This window comes from Musa acuminata, chromosome BXJ2-8 (genome assembly GCF_036884655.1).
Source record: "Musa acuminata AAA Group cultivar baxijiao chromosome BXJ2-8, Cavendish_Baxijiao_AAA, whole genome shotgun sequence".
NCBI classification, from domain to species: Eukaryota; Viridiplantae; Streptophyta; class Magnoliopsida; order Zingiberales; family Musaceae; genus Musa; species Musa acuminata.
In genome coordinates, this window is record NC_088345.1 from 44,872,430 (window position 1) to 44,891,417 (window position 18,988).

At 40.7% G+C, this 18,988-nt stretch overlaps 3 protein-coding genes across 3 annotated transcripts; 2 read left to right on the plus strand and 1 right to left on the minus strand.

Moving 5' to 3' along the window:
- The first annotated feature begins 80 nt into the window (after positions 1 to 80).
- On the plus strand, positions 81 to 2,023 carry LOC135584616 (uncharacterized protein C24B11.05-like). The gene is made up of 9 exons (XM_065119102.1): positions 81 to 233; positions 405 to 471; positions 550 to 615; positions 688 to 785; positions 872 to 909; positions 995 to 1,082; positions 1,165 to 1,437; positions 1,501 to 1,566; positions 1,649 to 2,023. The coding sequence occupies exons 2-9, from the start codon at positions 411 to 413 to the stop codon at positions 1,802 to 1,804; spliced, it is 846 nt and encodes a 281-aa protein (XP_064975174.1). The 5' UTR covers positions 81 to 233; positions 405 to 410; the 3' UTR covers positions 1,805 to 2,023.
- Positions 2,024 to 5,747: 3,724 nt separating this feature from the next.
- LOC103995452 (telomere repeat-binding protein 2) lies at positions 5,748 to 11,188 on the plus strand. Its single transcript, XM_009416049.3, has 10 exons — positions 5,748 to 6,046; positions 7,068 to 7,183; positions 7,262 to 8,117; positions 8,222 to 8,431; positions 8,524 to 8,586; positions 8,703 to 8,782; positions 9,259 to 9,509; positions 9,686 to 9,997; positions 10,084 to 10,147; positions 10,503 to 11,188. Exons 2-10 carry the CDS (start codon positions 7,088 to 7,090, stop codon positions 10,677 to 10,679), a joined length of 2,109 nt encoding a protein of 702 aa, XP_009414324.2. The 5' UTR covers positions 5,748 to 6,046; positions 7,068 to 7,087; the 3' UTR covers positions 10,680 to 11,188.
- Positions 11,189 to 15,649: 4,461 nt separating this feature from the next.
- On the minus strand, positions 15,650 to 18,933 carry LOC103995451 (receptor-like cytoplasmic kinase 176). The gene is made up of 6 exons (XM_009416047.3): positions 18,532 to 18,933; positions 17,477 to 17,823; positions 17,147 to 17,282; positions 16,881 to 17,023; positions 16,678 to 16,801; positions 15,650 to 16,414 (listed from the first exon to the last, which is right to left on the minus strand). The coding sequence occupies exons 1-6, from the start codon at positions 18,593 to 18,595 to the stop codon at positions 15,954 to 15,956; spliced, it is 1,275 nt and encodes a 424-aa protein (XP_009414322.2). The 5' UTR covers positions 18,596 to 18,933; the 3' UTR covers positions 15,650 to 15,953.
- Positions 18,934 to 18,988: the final 55 nt, after the last annotated feature.

The window sequence follows — 18,988 nt, forward strand, 5'->3', positions numbered from 1 at the left end:
GCGGCCTTCCTTGTCCCCTTCTCTTTTTTATCTCGATTAGTATCTGCAACAATTAGGAGGCCAATTGATGGCTTTTGAATGCTGCCAATGGCAGCCAGAGGAGGCAACGGCTTGCCTGTTCTATTTAAATGGACTCCTTCCGACCTCTCTTCTCCCCTCGCCTCGTCCTCTCCCTTCTCATCGTTGCTGTGTTCTTGCCACGTTCTCGTCGATCTTTCTTCGATTAGGAACAGGTACTGTTCGACTAAGATTTCTTCACGTTAAATCAACAGAAAACTATAACAGGGTCGCAGTTTGCCCGAAAATTCTACAAAACGGGTGAAGATTTGATCGGCATTGGCTAAATAATTCGCTATACGATGGCTAAAAGTTCGACCTTTTCGTGTTTTGGCTGACTATAACAGATCAAGATGGAGTACGAGGACCGACACCGACGGGCGCAGCGACGCAAGCACGATTGCCTGCTCTTCGGTACGTTTTCGGATTAGGGTTTCGAAGTTTCGCTGCAAGCTACTCAATGCGCAGGTCTTGTTGTGTTCTCGAACGCAGATCTGGATGACACGCTCTACCCTTTGAGGTCCGGCATCGCAACCGAGTGTCTCAGAAACATCCAGGGTATACATTGACACAGTTCGACTGTATTCTGACAGCGACTGTGTGTTCTAACTCTTTCCTTTCATGTTTCAGATTACATGGCCGAGAAGCTCGGGATCGAGCAGACAAAGATCCCGGACTTGTCGAATCTGCTGTATAAGAGCTACGGGACGACAATGGCGGGCCTACTGGTATGCAGAGTTGCTCCATTTCTTCTTCTTTAGACTCAAATCCGGTACAGTATCATGATGTTGTCTTCGTGCCGTCCGTTGTTCAGGCCATCGGCTACAGATTTGACTACGACGACTACCACAGGTTTCAACTCAACTCTAATCTTGCTCTTTCTGCTTCGCTGATGATGACGATGGATGGTGCCGTTGACTTCAGCTCTATTCGACAGCTTTGTTCATGGGCGATTACCTTACGAGAATCTGAAGCCTGATCCCGTTCTCAGGCATCTCCTGCAGAGCCTTCCAATTCGTAAAGTTGTAAGCTGTTCGAACTTTACGTCAGAGATCATTGAGAGTTCACTTGGCAGAGGTGCTGAGGTCTTTTCCTGTCCCGAAACAGATATTTACCAATGGCGATAAGGTGCATGCTAAGAAAGTGCTTGAAAGGCTTGGGATGGAAGACTGTTTCCAGGGAATTATATGCTTTGAGACGCTGAATCCACCATCGTCTTCCTCTGAACAGGAAAGCACAGCAGATATATTTGACATTGTTGATCACTTCTCTGACCACAGAACTGGAGCTGAGCTGCCAGAGACACCGATAATCTGCAAGCCATCTGCAAACGCCATGGAACGTGCTCTCAGAATCGCTCATATCGATCCTCAAAGAACGGTGAGATGCTCTGTCCTTCACAGACAAACTAAGACTTGATCTGACCGAACGAGTCTCCTGCAGATCTTCTTCGATGACAGCGTTCGCAATATCCAGTCGGGGAAACGCATTGGCTTGCACACAGTACTGGTAGAGTTCATTATGCTGAAATCTGCCTATGCTCGTTGAAATGATATGATCCATTGCGACTGATGTCTCACTGTGGATTCAGGTTGGCACTTCACATAGAATTAAAGGTGCAGATCATGCATTGGAGAGCATCCACAACATCAAGGAAGCATTCCCTGAGCTCTGGGAGGAGGGTGATAAAACAGAGGATGTTCATCACCCGCGCAAGATTGCGCTGGAGACATCCGTGATAGTTTAATTCTTCCATGAAATTACTGTCAGAGGAGGATAGCAAGTCCGCTTCATGAATGTAATCAAGGGGAAGGAAAGAGGCCAAGCATAACATGGATGAACTTTTCCTCCAAAAATCCCCTGTTCTGCTGCTACATATGACTTGTACTCCATGCTCGGAAATAAATCATTTGGCTAAACGAACAGACATGCAGAATGAATCATCTGTTCTTGTTTCCTGTTTGAATTCTGGTTTTTGTTGTAGCTCTGTGATGAGAGATGTCATTGAGTTGACCCTTTTGCTGTAGTATTTATTATCTCGTACAAATTAATGCCGGGTGAGGTTTGTCTGATGCTAAGAAAAGGTAAGCCATGGCCTCCATTGCTGAATACTAAGAAATTAAACCAGACAGATCAATCTGTAGCTCGTGCACCTTCCATCATGTCCGAATATTCTGCAGGTCAGCGGATTCAGATCCATGCTGGTAGTATCTACTCTAATCCAAGCTTTATCCAACACTGGTTCTTCCACTTTGACTTCTTTCCACAACTCAATTGTATGTGCTCGAGCTTGTGACCGATCCACCGTGGCCCAACTTGGAGAGAAACAGCGGAGCTCTGAGTGGTATCAGCAGATGGACAGAGATTGAAAAGAGCCGTCACCACAACCTCTGCATTCATAAAAAGACTAGCCATGCCTGGCACTAATCCTTCCCATCCACTGATTTGACCTGCGGTAGCACTTCTTCTTTTGTTTACGTGTCCTTCGTCTGTGATTTGGACTAGTACAAGTCAAGCTCAGACCTTGAGGTAAGGTTTCTATGGCGGCATTCCTCTGATGTACCATCATCTGAAGGCTGTGTTGGTCCTCCACATGCGCAAGTTTAGACCCCGTACACCCATACTCATGGAGGCGACTGGGGAAGAAGAAACGGAGGGGACATGGTAATGGAAACGTGTTGGTAACTTGCAAGGCTGTGTTGATTGCGATCTCATCTTCCCACACGCACACACCAAACTACTCGTTCATTCTTAAGCGACGGCGTCGTCGTCGTCGCGTGGTCAAACAGCCGATGCAATTGGTATCGTGTTTTGTATTTGGTGACGACTCAGTCGATTCTGTCATCTTTTACTTACACTATTCATACCTCATTTTGTTCAAACCTAACCAAATGAACATTGTTGTTATTTGTCATGTCAATTTTCACAGCCATCAAATCTCCTGTTGGATACTTTATAATTAAGAAAATAATTTAATATATTATCTTGAGAAAAGTATAATTTTTAATTATACTTTCCATTTCAAAAAACATATAAGTATTAAAAACACGAAAGAAGTTTTGTGAATGAGGGCACAAAAAATGATACTCTCCTCTCCAAAAAGATAAAAATCTAATTATCTTTACATATTGGGCTAATCTAATTATCCATACATGAAAAATTACATGAGAATCAAACGCATTTAAAACATGCCAAATCTCTTCACTTACATTGCATATAGCTCATGAAAAACGAACTTATCTTGTGTAATATCTTAACCATCACCTCAAAATTATATTTCACATGGATCTTTTTGACTTCCTCCTATACAATCGAAGGTATCTCTCACTACTATAATCTTGCAGTATAACATATTCGACCTTTTTTTATTACTATAACATATTCTTTTAACAAAAATATCAATACCACCAAACTCACTATTCAACCATCAATTAATTGTACTCTCTAGTTCTATTTCATTCACCGAGTCTAACTAATTTTACCTTACATCCTTAAGTCAACGTATTCCGTCTTCCTCCTAGCGAGGATTGAAACCTTCCTCCGCATAATTTCATACCAATTCAAAGTCAATTTATCGTATTTGACTACTATTTTGACACATCTCCTTCATAGTTCCATCAAATTGAGACATCAATTTACAATCCGAGACATACACAACAGGCTTGTAAATAAATAAATTATATATATATATATATATATATATATATATATATATATATATATATATATATATTAGAGAGAGAGACAGAGAAACAGAGAGAGAGAGAGTCCATGTGATGGCAATAAGGCTGCTTCCTCCCATGTGCTTATCCTTGTGGCCAAACCAAGCGTCGACGACGCCCACGTATACGTCTTCAACATGTATCTGTTCCCATTACAACAAGACAAGATTACACATTTATTTTCCCGTAATATACACATATATAACCTTGGAAAATATCATGGCAAGACCGTGGCCACATGCACGTGCCAAGTTTACTTGCCGTGTCATCGTCTCACCGAGCGGGCCAAAACGACATCCTACACGTTACGAGATTCCATGGCAGCGTGGCTCACCACGCCACGTGGTCCGCATGCACCGCCTCGTTGTCATATCAAATTGAGCTAAATTAACTCATGCCTTGACCGAATCTTAAAGCACATCAAAGCCGACTAGTACATGTGTATAAAGTGATCGTTCGCATTGGTTGGATCCGATCAGTTGGGTCCCTCTCAACCACGTCACAACATCCCTAATTTTGTTTCATAGCGTGTTTGTGTTAGCTGCTCGGGTGAGAATAATAAAATTAAAATTATTTAATAATAAAATAGAAAATAGAAAATAGTTTTAAAATTAATGATAAATTAAATTTTAATAATAAAAATAAATAATATTAGTATTATTATTATTATTATTATTATGGAAATTAGTGACAGTTCATGACAGTGACATGCTTAGTCTCCACTTCCTTCCAATTTAATTTATTACAAGACAATCGATACCACTTTACATACATTCCTCGCGACGCGTGGAGAACCCAATATATATTACTGGAATTCTGCATTTAATTAGATTACTTAAATTATAAGAAACGAAATTCCACGTCTGCACGCCGCCACCAATCAAACGATTCCTTTTCGTCTCCCCAACCCCCGTAACTGGATAAGGCGCTTTTGACATCCATCGTTCTCCGTTCGACACGTGTCCGTTGCAGCGTTATGGTCGGGCGAATTTTGACTGGATAACCGTCCCCGCTCCTCTCTCTCGTATGCACACAAACGCGTACACTGTTATCGTTTCCACAGCCACACGAGCGTAACCCCCTTATCCCCCGGACTAGTAACGCCGTCAAATCCGGTGGCTGTCGCTTCCGCCACGTCACCCTTTCCCTTCACGCCGTCAGTCAACCCCCCTCGAAAGTGACGGTCCATCCTCATGTCCCCCCATGCAATTGCTCCGTAGCTCCACGTGGCCCCCACCCCACTCACAACGGACGGGCCACAATTCACCTCCCCATCCTCCCCGAATTGACCATAATGTCCTTCCATTCTCGCACGTGCTCCTAGATCTCGAGGGTAGTCTCGTCAAATCGAAACGGCTACATGTGATTGAGCCCTCTGATGGCGGACCCCGAACAGGAAACAGCTACCTCTAATTCTGGCTTCATTTTTTTGCCACGTGCAGCGGAAACTTAGCATCCGGTTTCGCATTATCCCACATACTTCCAACCAAAAAAAAAAACATATATATATATATATATATATATATATATATATATAAACATGAACATATTTGAGGCAAAAAAAAACGTTTTATTTTCACTTCGGTGAAAATAAAAATGATTTCTGCGGTTACCCCAACACCAAAACCCGTCTGGCGTACAGTAAACGGCACGCTTCTGTCACAAATCATCAGACAGGTGTCGAGTCGAGTAGTCGGTAAAGCATTTTTTAACGTACAAAACCGTTGGATGCCTGAACTGAATCCTCGACCGTGCGATCTCGGGGAATGGAAACGTGGACGGTAAGGGAGCGGTTGGTGATGGCAAATGGATCACGCGACGGGAGGTAGCGGCCATGGTTGGCTCCGACAACCGGATACAGGCGGTGACGCCGCGGAGAGCGTTACCGGATGAGCCGGTTGCCGGGTGGGGAGGGGTCAAAGGCATAATAAGAGCGGGGGGGGTTTAAGCCAAAAATGGGATGGTTTAAAGAGAGGTTTTGGCCGTCGATAAAAGGGGGGAGAGGGAGAAAGATGTATATATAAATCGTAGAATTGGAAGAAGTAGGGGAAAAAAATAGAAATTGAGGGGTGGAGAGAAACGATTCGGGAAGAACAAAGGCGTTGATGAGGAGCGACTTGGGTGGGAATTCCCGATTGAGATCTGGAGTCGAGCAAGTTGGAATCCTCCGATCTCGTTTCCGCTTTAATACGGACGGGTGTTCGGCGGACGTCCGGCGTTTTCCCCGCGATCTGATGCGAGTTTGAGATCACATCGTGTTCTTGAAGGTAAGCGGATGGAATCCTGCTCCATTTCAGGTGGTTAATTCTTCTCGTGGACTCGGCAGCTCCGGATTCGGTGCATTTCTCTTTGGTCCTAGCCAATACCCTGAATTGTGCCTCGCTTACGCCTTTCGTGATGAATTTGGCTTGCTCTTCCGTGATCCCGTTGGTTTGTCTATTTGGAGAAGCGATCGGAACTCTTTCGTGTACAAATTTCAGTAATTTTCTTTTAAATTCGGTTGAATTCGTTTGCGATCCGATCTGCGCCTGTGCAATTCATCTCGAGCATAAGGATTTTTCTCTATCTCTCGTTTGTTTTCTTGGGGTTTTGGATCTGGAATCTCAATTTCGTAAGCCTTACGGTTCCTTTTGCTTGTGATATTTATCTTGGTCGCTTCTTTCCAGGGTTTCGTGATCTCTTAAAACTTCTTCCGTCCCCGGTGTAGGAAACTTGTTTTCTTTTCTACTTTAAACCTCCCCGCTTGAGCGAAAATTTCGAAGTAACCTGACATGGTAAATCTGCGATTTATCCTGGACGTACAGAAGCTAAATTCCCCATCTCAATGTCTGCTGTAAATCCTCGTTTTTCGTATTAAGCTCTGTTCATGAGGTTTTGGGTTTTTGAGATGGGTTTTGATCATTTTGTTATATTCTTCTGTCCATCGTTGTAGTTTTAAGACTTAAAAGAAGGAATTTTACCTGATAAATGAGACAACATATGTTTAGTTTCCGTAGAATTTGCCCATGAGATTTTTCTTTTCTTTGTTAACTGATTTCTTTGAAACGCATTCTCAACTGGAAGTGGCAAATACCCAAGCAAGCTCACTTATCCAAAGGATTGCATTTGTTTCACAGAAAATGTCTTCTGGCATTGTGGAACTTGGATTGTTATTTTTCTACTCTTTGTAATTTTATTAATCACGTGAAAGTTTAGCAATTCCTTTCGATCTCAATTATGGACATTTCATATATGTTTCTTTCGGAATTCATGACGGATTGTAGATACAGTGATGCTTCTCTTTTGCAGCTGCTGAGTTTCTTCTTCCTATGAGTCTTTGGGATATGGTGTTGCAAAAGAGAGTGGATTGTGGATCCAGTGGCTACCAGGCCCCTGTGATGCCACATTTTCCAAGATCAGCTAAGGTATATTTGTTGTCCCAATTTGCTCTTATCTTTGTTTGGCATCTACGCTCTGCGTAACTCGTCACGGTCCATCTACAGAGAAAGCGTTCTGTAAGAAAGAAGGTTGAGGACAACCAGATGTGTGCATTCGATTTGCTTGCAACTGTAGCAGGCAATTTATTATCGGAAAGGGAGAATTCTTTGACTCCATGTAATGATACTGGAACATCTAACACTGTTGCGGTTAAGGATACTGTTACCCAAGATCAACTGGATAAAGAGAAGCCATGCAAACTTGAAGCTTTTGATTGGTTAAGATGTTCTGAAGATTTATCAGGTCCCGAAAATGACCTCAAAATGCAGATCGAGCATGACATAAGGGAAAATACCTCAAAAGCAACATCGTCTGATCCTGCTTCTCTCTGTGTAAAGTCTGACATATCAGATGAGGATCCTATCAGTGGAGAATCTAAGTTCTTTGGTGCCAGTGGTAAAATTGGACATGCTGTTGATACTGTTGCAGAAAGATATGCCATGGGAAGGCCTTATTCTAGTCCTGCAGGATCACGCGAATGCAAAGAAGATGGGAGCAAGACACCGCAGCAAGCTGAACGACTAGTGGCTGGAAATGCGATAGATGGAAATGCTCCACATACGTACAGTTTGAATGATGCTATGGATTTGGACGGCAAAACTCCTGCTTTAGTTAGCTCTGACAGCAGTTTTGAAGATCCCCTATACAGGAAGAACACCCCTTGCAATAGTTCCTTTCCCAAGCAGGATGAGTGCATGGATCTCCCTATAGATAAAGATGGTGATGAAAATTCTTCTGGATGCACTCACCCTACTATTGTTACTAACAAGGCCTCTAGGTTGCAGCGTATAGGTGACCGTAGGATAAGGAAGCTTTTAGCATCGAAGTTCTGGAAGGTATCTCCAACAATGTTGCAGGATGGTGAGGCACCTAATAATGATAACTTGGCAAGCAGAAATTGTCATTAATATTTTTAATTCTATCATTCAAATAGCATATTCATCTTAGTTCCCTTTCCATTTCAGATGTAGACCAGAAGCCTGCTTTACGAGGCAAGAGAATGTGTTATACACGCCAAAGAACACAGAGGAGCTCCTTCAAGAGAAGGAAATTATTTTATAACTGTTCAGTATCAGCTTCTGATGGGGGGATTTACAGTGAAGATGTGTCAAATATACGTGAGAAGGGTAGGATCAAGTTAGAAACAAATGATTTGCATGCCACTTGGTTTGGAGGTTGGTTATATATAGGCTATCTACTTGCCTTATCCACCTGCTTGGATGCTTTTGAATTTTGAGTCAAAATCATTTCTTTTTTATTTTTGCAGCAAATAGTGCACCGTCCTCCACAACAGGACAGAAGCCATGCTGTGAATTGCCAGACTACCATGGTAAACAGTCAACTTAGTACATCATATATTCATCACCATTATATGTCATTGATTATTTTGAGAACCCTGACATGATTAGGTTCTGAGCTGCAATCTTTCCTACCTCTTTGTTTCAGTGAAACTCAGCATTAAGTCTTTCAAGGTGCCAGAACTCTTGATCGAAATTCCTGAGACTGCTACAGTTGGTTCCTTAAAGGTATTTTGCATTTTTGTCAAATTATCAATGCAATTTTCTTTTTCTAAATAGAGGACTGTACCTTGCCACAGGATTTACTTTGCATTTTCAATGTGATACAAGGTGTGAGAACAACAATTCTATGATAATCAAACTTAATAAAAGCCATTTATCTTATGCTCAATTTTAGAGTTGGCTTGTTGTCTAGGATGATAAAAACTAGTGCTTTAATCAGAAACCAATGACATTTTCCGTGTGTCCAATTTAATTCGTTGTGTCGGAGTACATATCTTATCTAGCTCACTGTTTCTCTTTGCTTAAAATGAGCCTGTCTGATGTTTTTTCTTTACTTGAAAGATTTTTGCTTCCAAACAATGTTCTCAATTTGTAGTTTGATGATTGATGGATTTTCTTTTCTTAAAAAAATATCATTTTTTTTCAAAATGATGTTTTTGTTTTTTAATTCTGTGTTATTATATCATTGCAATTATGTGCAGAGGACAGTTTCAGAGGCTGTGACTGCTATCCTTGGAGGTGGACTGCGTATCGGTGTTCTTCTTCAAGGAAAGAAGGTTAGACATGACAACAAGACCTTGCGTCAGGCAGGGATTTCCCAAGGTGACAAACTGGATAACTTAGGCTTCACATTGGAGCCAAATCCTGGACAAGCCCCAGCACCGCTAACAGGTTCTGAAGACCCTCATTTCCTTGGCCTTGGTTGTGCCCCTGAACCACTACCACTCGCTAGGTAATTGGCTTACAGGAACCTTTCCGTTTTTGTTAGTAGATAATTCTATAAAGGTTCTCTTTTACGGTTGCAAATTCTATTGTCAAGGAGACACCAACTGCCCTATAACATGATTTTGTAATTTTCTTTAAGAAACTAAATGTTTTTTGTTAATGATCATTTTGTACATTTCATAGGATACCACCGACTGCCCCTGCCACTACAGATCAGCGGGTATCTGATGCTTCTCCGCAGCCTATGACGACCTGCCCTGAGAGCGATCACGATTCAGTGTATTCCCCAGCTGACGCATCATCACCGGAGAAGACAACAGCAAACTCACTAGCTCTGGTTGCTGTCCCACCGACGAACGTCGAGGCACTGGCCATGGTTCCACTCCGCAGCAAGCCCAAGCGGCCTGAGGCTGCTCAGCGCCGGGTCAGGAGGCCCTTCTCGGTGGCCGAAGTGGAAGCCCTGGTACAGGCAGTTGAGAAGCTTGGGACCGGAAGGTTTGCTTTCATTTTGCTACACTGATATGTCAATAATAGATCATTGCAGGCAGGATTCCTTACGGCTGCACGTATTCATTCTACAGGTGGCGGGACGTTAAACTTTGCGCCTTTGAGAATGCAAACCACCGTACTTACGTAGATCTTAAGGTAATTACTGTCATGAACCTACCATCAAGAATACGAGAACCAACCCTTGCATGCTTCCACTTCTTAATCGTCAAATGTATCAATCATGTGCTTTTGACTCGCACATTTTGACTTCTCTGCACGTCCGGCTTCCGTTTCAAGTCTTACTAGTTCTTTGATTTAGGAGACCATGTAGGATGGTTAGCAATATCTGTGTGTCCCAGCAAGGAAAAGCTTGTGTTTTTAGCATGCTTGGAGCTGCCTTTACGTATCAAATTTAAATTAAGGACTTCTATCCAGGGCGAATCTTCCTGTCATGATTCAAAGCAATGTGTGCCGTGTGCTAATCGTGGTGAATTCTTTTTGTTTGACGCAGGACAAGTGGAAGACCTTGGTGCACACAGCCAGGATCTCCCCACAGCAGAGGAGGGGAGAACCGGTCCCTCAGGAGCTCTTGGACCGGGTGCTCGCAGCCCATGCCTACTGGTCGCAGCATCAAGCCAAGCTCCAGCTGAAACCACCACCTTCAGCTGAGATCTGCCAGCTTCTCTAGCTCCACAATCTAAAAGCCAATTGACCCATGTACAAAATCCCAAAAACACACTCACAAAAGAAAGAACAAGGTAAAAGTAGTAGATGAAACTGCATAATAATTAATATTCACTCACACCATTATTCTTGAAGCCAGGGGATTCTTCTCCTTGTGAAGTAACAAGGGAAGGAGCTCTCATTGGCGCTTGTACATGACGACTGATGATGATCCAGGGAACAATTGGGCATGGGTGGTAAAAAAAAAAAGAAGGAATAAGGCAGCTGCCACTAACAGGATTTGTTCATCTAGTGCACATCCACAGGCTGACTGCAACCAGTGACCTCTCATTCTTTTAACTCATTCTTTGTTGGGGGAATAGGAGATGTCAAGAATGCATTAGCCGCATTAATCAGGTCATCCTGTTGCTTTTCTTTTCATGTTGTAATATTTACTGAATTCATTCTCTCTCAAACATTTATTTGATGTAACATTTAATCCAGATGTTCCTGCAGTACAAGCCATTCAATTCATGCCGTGATTGCTCTGTTACTGGTTCTCATGCAGCATTTATTGCAAATTCTAGCTGTTCCTAGTGCATTAGACGTGGCAGAAACACCATTTTAGGTGGCAACTAATCGACTAATACAATGTGAAAACAACAGAAACCCATTTGTGCATTCATTCAGCATTTACTTGACTCTGTAGATGTATAAACAGAAAATCTTAGAAAAAATATTTAAAATAATAATAAAACAAGATTCGATCGTTCTTGATTTGACTAGTGAATAAATTTTATTGATAAAAAAAAATCATATAATCGATCCAAATAGTTGACATCCTATAACTAAGTAAACTAGTGGAGATGATAAGTATTGATTACTTTAAGCAATGCAAATGCAACTGGCACTTATTAAAAAAAACTTTTTTTTTTTTTTTTTGTCTTTTCGATTCTCATTTCTATCTCATCTTTTCTCTTAAAACTTTCATCTAATTAATATGAGTTACAAAGTATATTAAACTTTCGATCTTGTCTCCCTCTATTATGCTAGTAACGAAGATGGGTAACTTGATATTGTCATAGAGGATCATCTTTTCAAGATCAAACGATAATTGAATCTAAAAGTTAATCTAGACATCAACAAGGTATTTCTAACTTGCTTAAGACATGGTTGGAAGATTTTTTTTGTTTTCATTTTTATTTTATAGAGAATATGAATTATATATTATTGGGACATGGTTGGAAGATTTTTTTTGTTTTCATTTTTATTTTGTAGAGAATATGAATTATATATTATTGGGACATGGTTGAAAGATTTTTTTTGTTTTTATTTTTATTTTGTAGAGAATATGAATTATATATTATTGGGAGGGTTATGATTTATTAGAGGTTAACTTTTAACCCTCAACTGTTGGAAACCCTCATTTCAGTTTTTGTTAGAAAAAATTAAGTTCATTCTCATTTGGCTGGAACTCTTTGGTCTTCCTCTGGAACTCATTCAATCCAATCTCCTCATACAAATTGTCACTCAATTAAACATATTCTTGAAAATAGACTAGGTTATCTCTCACACAATGGGTAAGTATGCTTGTATTTGTGTACTTCTAAACCTTTCTCAGTCCCTTAGGGAATTTGGATTTAAGTTAGGGTTTTTAATTTTTTTTCTTCACATAATTACATTTGAAAACATTCTCAATATTTACTTCCAATATGGCAAAGTGGGCCATAGAACCACCCATCCCCTCGACCTTCCTTGTTATTCCTATCGGAACATAAGGTTTTCCATCAAGACAACGAAGGCTAGGGATGATCTCCTCTACAAACCTTGAGTCTATGTTCAAAGCTATACTAAACCCAAGCCCGTTAAGACCAACCTGCATCTTCAAGACACAAGTAAAAATATCTCTTTCGACCCACCAAGTCACACCCTCCCCTTGATATGGTTCAGTCTATTCATACCCATCCTGTATCCGACCCAAGCCTTGGTCAGGAGATGACCCAAGTCTCATCACTTATTTCCAATGTAGTGTCCTCTTTGATGAAGGTTCTTAATGCAGTAACTCATTTGTTGTCTTGTTTGTCACTCCTTTGCTAATGCATGCCACTATGTAGTTGGTGAGCTCAAAGGCCATTGAGGGTCAAGCTGATAAGTTAATGTCGTCACTCTCTCAAGCCTCTTAATATGTCACGTGTGTCTAGGAGTGGCACACATTTTGAACTTAGAATCGACTCTAATCGTTCACCTATTTCAACTTTAATTAGACACAATAAAGCTTTCTAAAACCCATCACTTTTTCTATTTTAAAATTTTTTAGATCGAGAATAAAGTCATTCACAATTTGCTTTCCAGATCTTTCTCTCTCTAACCCTAATTACTTAGAACCAATATTTTACTCTATCGACACTTGTCCACTCTCAGCTCCTCCCTCTTAGTGGAAGAGATTCTATATCCCTAGCCTTAAATCCGTCATTGAACATACCCTATCGATAACTAATAAAGAGATCCTAGGATTTTATCTCCCTTATTGCTCCTCAAATATCTTGACTCATAGCCTTTTAAATAAAACCTTGCTCTCAATAGACAACTCTATTTGAAATAGTGGCCTCAAACAAGAATATAATGACTAGAGTAAGAAGAAAATAATATCAAAATTTTTCATAATATGGCTTCCTATTGGCATAAGAGAATAAAAAATTATCTATTTAAGAAAAGGATGGTACCATCCACCATAGTACTGGGGGCATCATCTTGTTTTCTCTCGTTGGTATATAAATTTTGAGCCTCTTTTGATTTACTAGGCTTCCTAACTAGCCTCCTTCCCCTACATTACTCAAATTATCTCCTAATACATATTCACATCTTATCAAGGCCTTTTTCCTTCTTGAAATTGAATTAGCTTTGCGAGATAGGTCTCGATAAAAGCTTAAGTCTTAATGGATTCAATATGAAATTCTTTGTAGCTTCTAGAATATTCTCAACATGGAATTTATTAAGTTTTTTTTTTTTATCAAAACTATTTTTTTCCTCTCTAAAATTAAATCAACTCTCCACTAGATGGGCCTCGGCAAAAGCCCAAGTTTCGACGGATTCAACATGATATTCTTTCATAGCTCCTGAAATATCCTCAATATGAAATTCATTAACATGAAATTCTTCCCGAGTCAAGGATTTCTAGTCAAATATCTTTTACAACATAATTTATAAACTCTTATCTAAGATTTTGGCCAATCATATCAAATCTTTCCTTCCAAGACATCATCGGTCTTTAACAATATGCTTTTATTAAAGGAAAAAACTGGTTTCATCCATGTTTCTTCTCGTAATCTTTTTTCTATCTTGTTAGTGGTTCCCCCTCCAACTATTTTACTACTAATACGGGTATTAGGAAAGGAGATCTTCTCGCTCCTTACATCTTTATGATAGCTCAAAACAACCTCTCCTCTCTAGTTAACTCTTTTGTCAATTCCAAGCTTATAACCTCATTTAATCTCAAAGTGTCAGAGCATCATGCATTATGTTTGCATATGACCTTCTTTTGACCTTCAAGGCCAAGAAAAAATTTTATGCTAACATCCTTAAATCTCTTAATGTTTTTAATTGATTTATTAATTTTAAATTTAATATTCACAAATCTAATATTTTCTTTTCAAGGCATTGTCTTCCATCAACCAAGCATACTATATGCCCTTCTTTGGGTATTAGAGAAAGCAATTAATTTTTCAAATATCTTGGATCCTTTTTGTCCCTTGGTCATCTCCCTTAAGGTGTCCAACACTCCCTCGTGGATAAGACATCCTTGGACAGACTCCTCTTCCCCTAATCCTTCTGAGTTTAGAAAAAATATTGATTAGCTAACAAAAAAAAAAATCCAAACTAGATTCTATAAATCGATCGATATGATAAATCCATCAATATTTGTACTAGCTTATGGATCGATAATCTACCTATAAGCTAATGGCCTACTTTAATCAATATCAATGAGATCATTTCTTTCTTTTAGTTTTGGTTTGTAATTGTTAGAACTTGTTTAAGCACCAACTTCTTTTTCACTCCTCCTTAATCGAATGGATTTCCGTGATGATTATTTGATATGATAGCTCAATCCACTAGGCTCTCTTTCTACCAACTAATGATGTTTATTAATTTCTTAAGGTTGAATTTAAGAATATAAGACGAAATGATTAGAAGGTGATTTGGAACCTTTTTATTTCTCCAAAAGTTAACTTTTTCTTTGAAAATTTTACTGGAATCATTTGTCTATCTTAGACTTATTTGCTCACTCACCTTTTTCATCATCAAGTATAGGGTTGTCAGGTGTACAACCTACCAAGGATGCTCCAATTTATATTTTTTTTAATATTTTAATTCTATTTTTAAATTTTTATTTCAAATAAAATTATACTTTAAACATTTTTAATTCTTACTCAACTAGCTTTTAGCTCCAAGAAGATAAAGAACATGAAAAATCTATTAGTAGATGGATCAAGATGTATTCTCTGTCTTATTTTATTCTTTTACTCGAGAGAAATAATCAAAGGCTCTAAATCCATATTCTTATCCTGAGGGGATTGGAAATATATTTCCACAGCCTCCTTCTTCTCCTGCAGAGTGGCTTTTATTTTTTTATTATACCTTGCAATGTGATGGCTCTTTTGCAGGTATAAGGTATATTCGCACCTCGCCTTCCTCTACTGCTCTGGCAATCGGATGCCAGTCGTTCTAGGCGCACTACTTAGCCATTGTGGAGGCCCTCAAGCATGTTGCTGTCTTGACTGGAATTCCTTCCATCTGCCTGCCTTCAATATGATGCACAAGCAGTTAAGCACTGAAGCCAAAAATAATAATTGCATGTTTTCCTTGGAAGGAAGATGAACAAGTAACAGGTAAAGTTTTGAGCATGGTTGCAGTATAAATAGTGACTCAATTAGCAGCATCAGCGCAAGAAAGAAAGGAAATGTTGGAAGTTGAAGAGAAGACAACTGAGGGAAGCTGTAAAGAACAGCAAGGGAAGCACTCTTGATGGTTGAACCAAAAATTAGTACTACTCCAGCTATGGCAGAGTCCTCCAACTATTCAAGACAAACAGTACATCAAAGAGTCCTCCACACTCTCAAAATCAAATGGGAGAGTAGTAGCAACTCTATATTTCCAACCCAGGAAACCGAAAAGTGCGATATAGACAGGTTCCGAGCACAATGATAGGAAAGATGTACAACAACAGGTGACAGAGATCTGATTGTTAAAACAAGACTCGGCCTTTTGTTATCGATGGCACCTTCAGCTTCTGAGATTTTCTTCAATTGGTACAAAGAGGAGATGCCGGAGGCCTATGATGAGCAACCTTCCCCTTGGCACATTCGTCCGATCTTCTCCGAAGCGACCTGTGTGAGTTGCTACTGATGCTTTGGCTGCTCGACTTCTGTTCACTCTGAGGGCTTCTCTCTGTGTCTTTAGCATCCTGAAGCTGTTCTAGTGCAGCCACCACTTGATCCATGGTTGGTCTGTACCTTGCTTCCGAGGATAAGCACTGGAGCGCGAGGACAGCAGCCTTTTGGGCTCCTACGAGTGAATACTGCCCTCCCAATCTTGGATCCAAGACGCGGAAGATCTTTCGCTTGCTCGTGAGATAAGGCCTTGCCCATTCCACCAGATTATGCTCTCCTGTCGGCCGGTTCTTGTCCACAGCACGTCGGCCAGACAACAACTCTAGAAGAACAACTCCAAAGCTATACACGTCGCTTTTGGCAGTCAAATGGCCTTTTAAAATGAACATGTATGAAATCCAGTGTCAGTACGTTCTCATACTTCAACATCATATATGCATGCATATGCTTGTCCAGAATGAAAGTTGTTTGGCTGCATGCAAACAACTTTCAAATGAAAAGTCAGTTTGAAAATAAGGAAAATCATGATTATGTGTTGCAAAAATATTGGTAATTGCAAATGCATTATAGGCCAGACAACAACTATCAATTATGCGATCATGGAGAGAAAACATTCGACATGTATAAGAAGATCACCTGTTGCAAGGTACTCGGGAGCTGCATATCCATACGTTCCCATGACCCTTGTAGATACATGACTTTTGTCACCTGTTGGACCATCCTTTGCCAATCCAAAATCAGACAGCTTTGCTTCATGATTCTATAAAACCACAAAAAAAAAGTCAGTGATTTTTGTCAATTTTGAAGGAATAATAAATAAAAGCCAGAAGACCACTGACTGAATCTAGAAGCACATTAGAGGCTTTAAAATCACGATATATCACTTTTGCCACATCGCTATGCAAAAAGGCAAGCCCTTTTGCAGCTCCAAGTGCGATCTTCATACGAAGTTTCCAAGATAGTGGTTGAAAATATGAACCCCCTGCGTCGATATCAAATTACAGCGAAGAACGATCAGAAGAGCTGAATGACAATCGACAGTAGTCATTTTCAAAGAAATGCTTCAGCCTATCCAATAGATAGGATGTAGATCATATATACTTACTCCTGAAGAGGTGGTTTTCCAAGCTCCCTCGAGGCATGAATTCATAGACAAGAAGCCGTTGCTCGTCCTCCAGGCAGTATCCAATAAGCTTTACAAGGTGCGGATGAGACAATTGACCAAGATAATTTACCTCTGCCTACAAGAAACCGAAACAATGTCAGATTTGTTGCAGAAAACAGAGCACGCTTGCCAACATACCGTGACATGTTAAAGATAACCTTATACGAAGGCACTGAATAATCAACTCTCCAGATTAAGCTATTGCTAAATAGTTAAATTAAAAGGAATTAAAAAAAAAACTCAATACACGCAGAGCAAAATGATACTCACCAACCATTCCCTGTGACCTTGATGACCTTCCTGGTTCAGCTTCTTCACAGCAATAACCACTCCAGTGCCAGGTTTGGCAGCTGCAAGTGTGTGCTCATCGATCCATCCCTTGAATACCGAACCAAAGCCTCCCTCCCCCACCACACTGTCCGGTCGAAAGTTTCTGGTGGCTATTCTCAGTTCAGTGAAGGTAAAGCTCTTCACATTCACTGACTGCAAGATCTCACCCTCGCTGCGCGGGGTTGGAGGCACAGATGCTGCAGACACCTTGCTACTAGAACCACTTAATTTCTTTCCATCCCTGCTACTGCTTTTAGAGTGAAGTCCCAGGCACGAAAATACGTCTCCTGGTGAATCAGATTCAGGAGAACTGATCAAAAAAACCTACAACTAAGGAGCAAACTGACACATGAAATTCCCATGCGCTCATACCCCCCAAGTTGATCATTAACCCAACATGGTTGTCGAAGAAAAGATTAATGCATTGGCCTCTTACAGAATGATTTTAGATTAACATGACCATAAACACAGAGGTAAGAAAAGTCACCACACCCCATCAAAATCATTCAACCAAATGAGCCTATGAAGACCGAAGTCATGATATGCTACTACATTTATGTACTGTTGTCCGGTAAGACTGATTTCTTGGGATAAAATCCTCAAACTCATCTGGAGATACAAAGATAGGGATGCAAAATAAAGACAGGATAACACCTGCATGAACAGTTATTCACCATACCTCACAAAAAATTTCCGGAAAAGGTAGGTTCAACAACATGCAAAAGAAAGCCCCAAGTTGATCTCTCAAAAACGAAGCCAAAAACTAGGAGATTTAGTCCGGGAAGACAAATATATCTTTGGCTAAAAGTAAACCTAACCAAAACACACCATCGATCTCTGCATTTAGCTAAAAGGGGTGAAAATGTCACAAAACTCCATTTTTGTTGCTGCCAAACACGATATGAACACCCCAAAGATCAAACTTTCCATTCCTATACTTCTACATGAACTCCACTCGAGCTCAAAACCCGCTCAAAAGATCATCTTGTTGGTACCTGAGGCAAAGAAGCCGTGGGAGGGACTCTCCGCCTTCACCTGAGCACCCCAGCAATTCCCCATGACGATCCCCCAGCAATTACCTCACGAACTATGGCTCGGGACGGCGGCACCAGATCCGTCCAAGAAGCAATCTTTCCTATAAAAAGCCGGTCGAATCGAGTGCTCCTGCGACCTCAAAAGCGAACACCGACCACCACGGCGGTTCCAGCTAGCCAAAAGCGTTTCCCAGCTGCCGAACTCCAGAATGGAAGCTCAGGTTCCACAACGTGGCACATATTCTGGCGCTGCAAAAGCGACGAGGATAGGAGAACCAAAAGGTGGCTGCTTTCGTTCTTCCCCGTCTCCCCTGTGTGTGTTCTCACCTGCCCCTTCCGCCCCGCCAAGGTTGTCTTCACACCGCAAACAGTGAGTGGGGGTCGGGTGGTGCTTTGTTGTAATGTCATCAAACACACA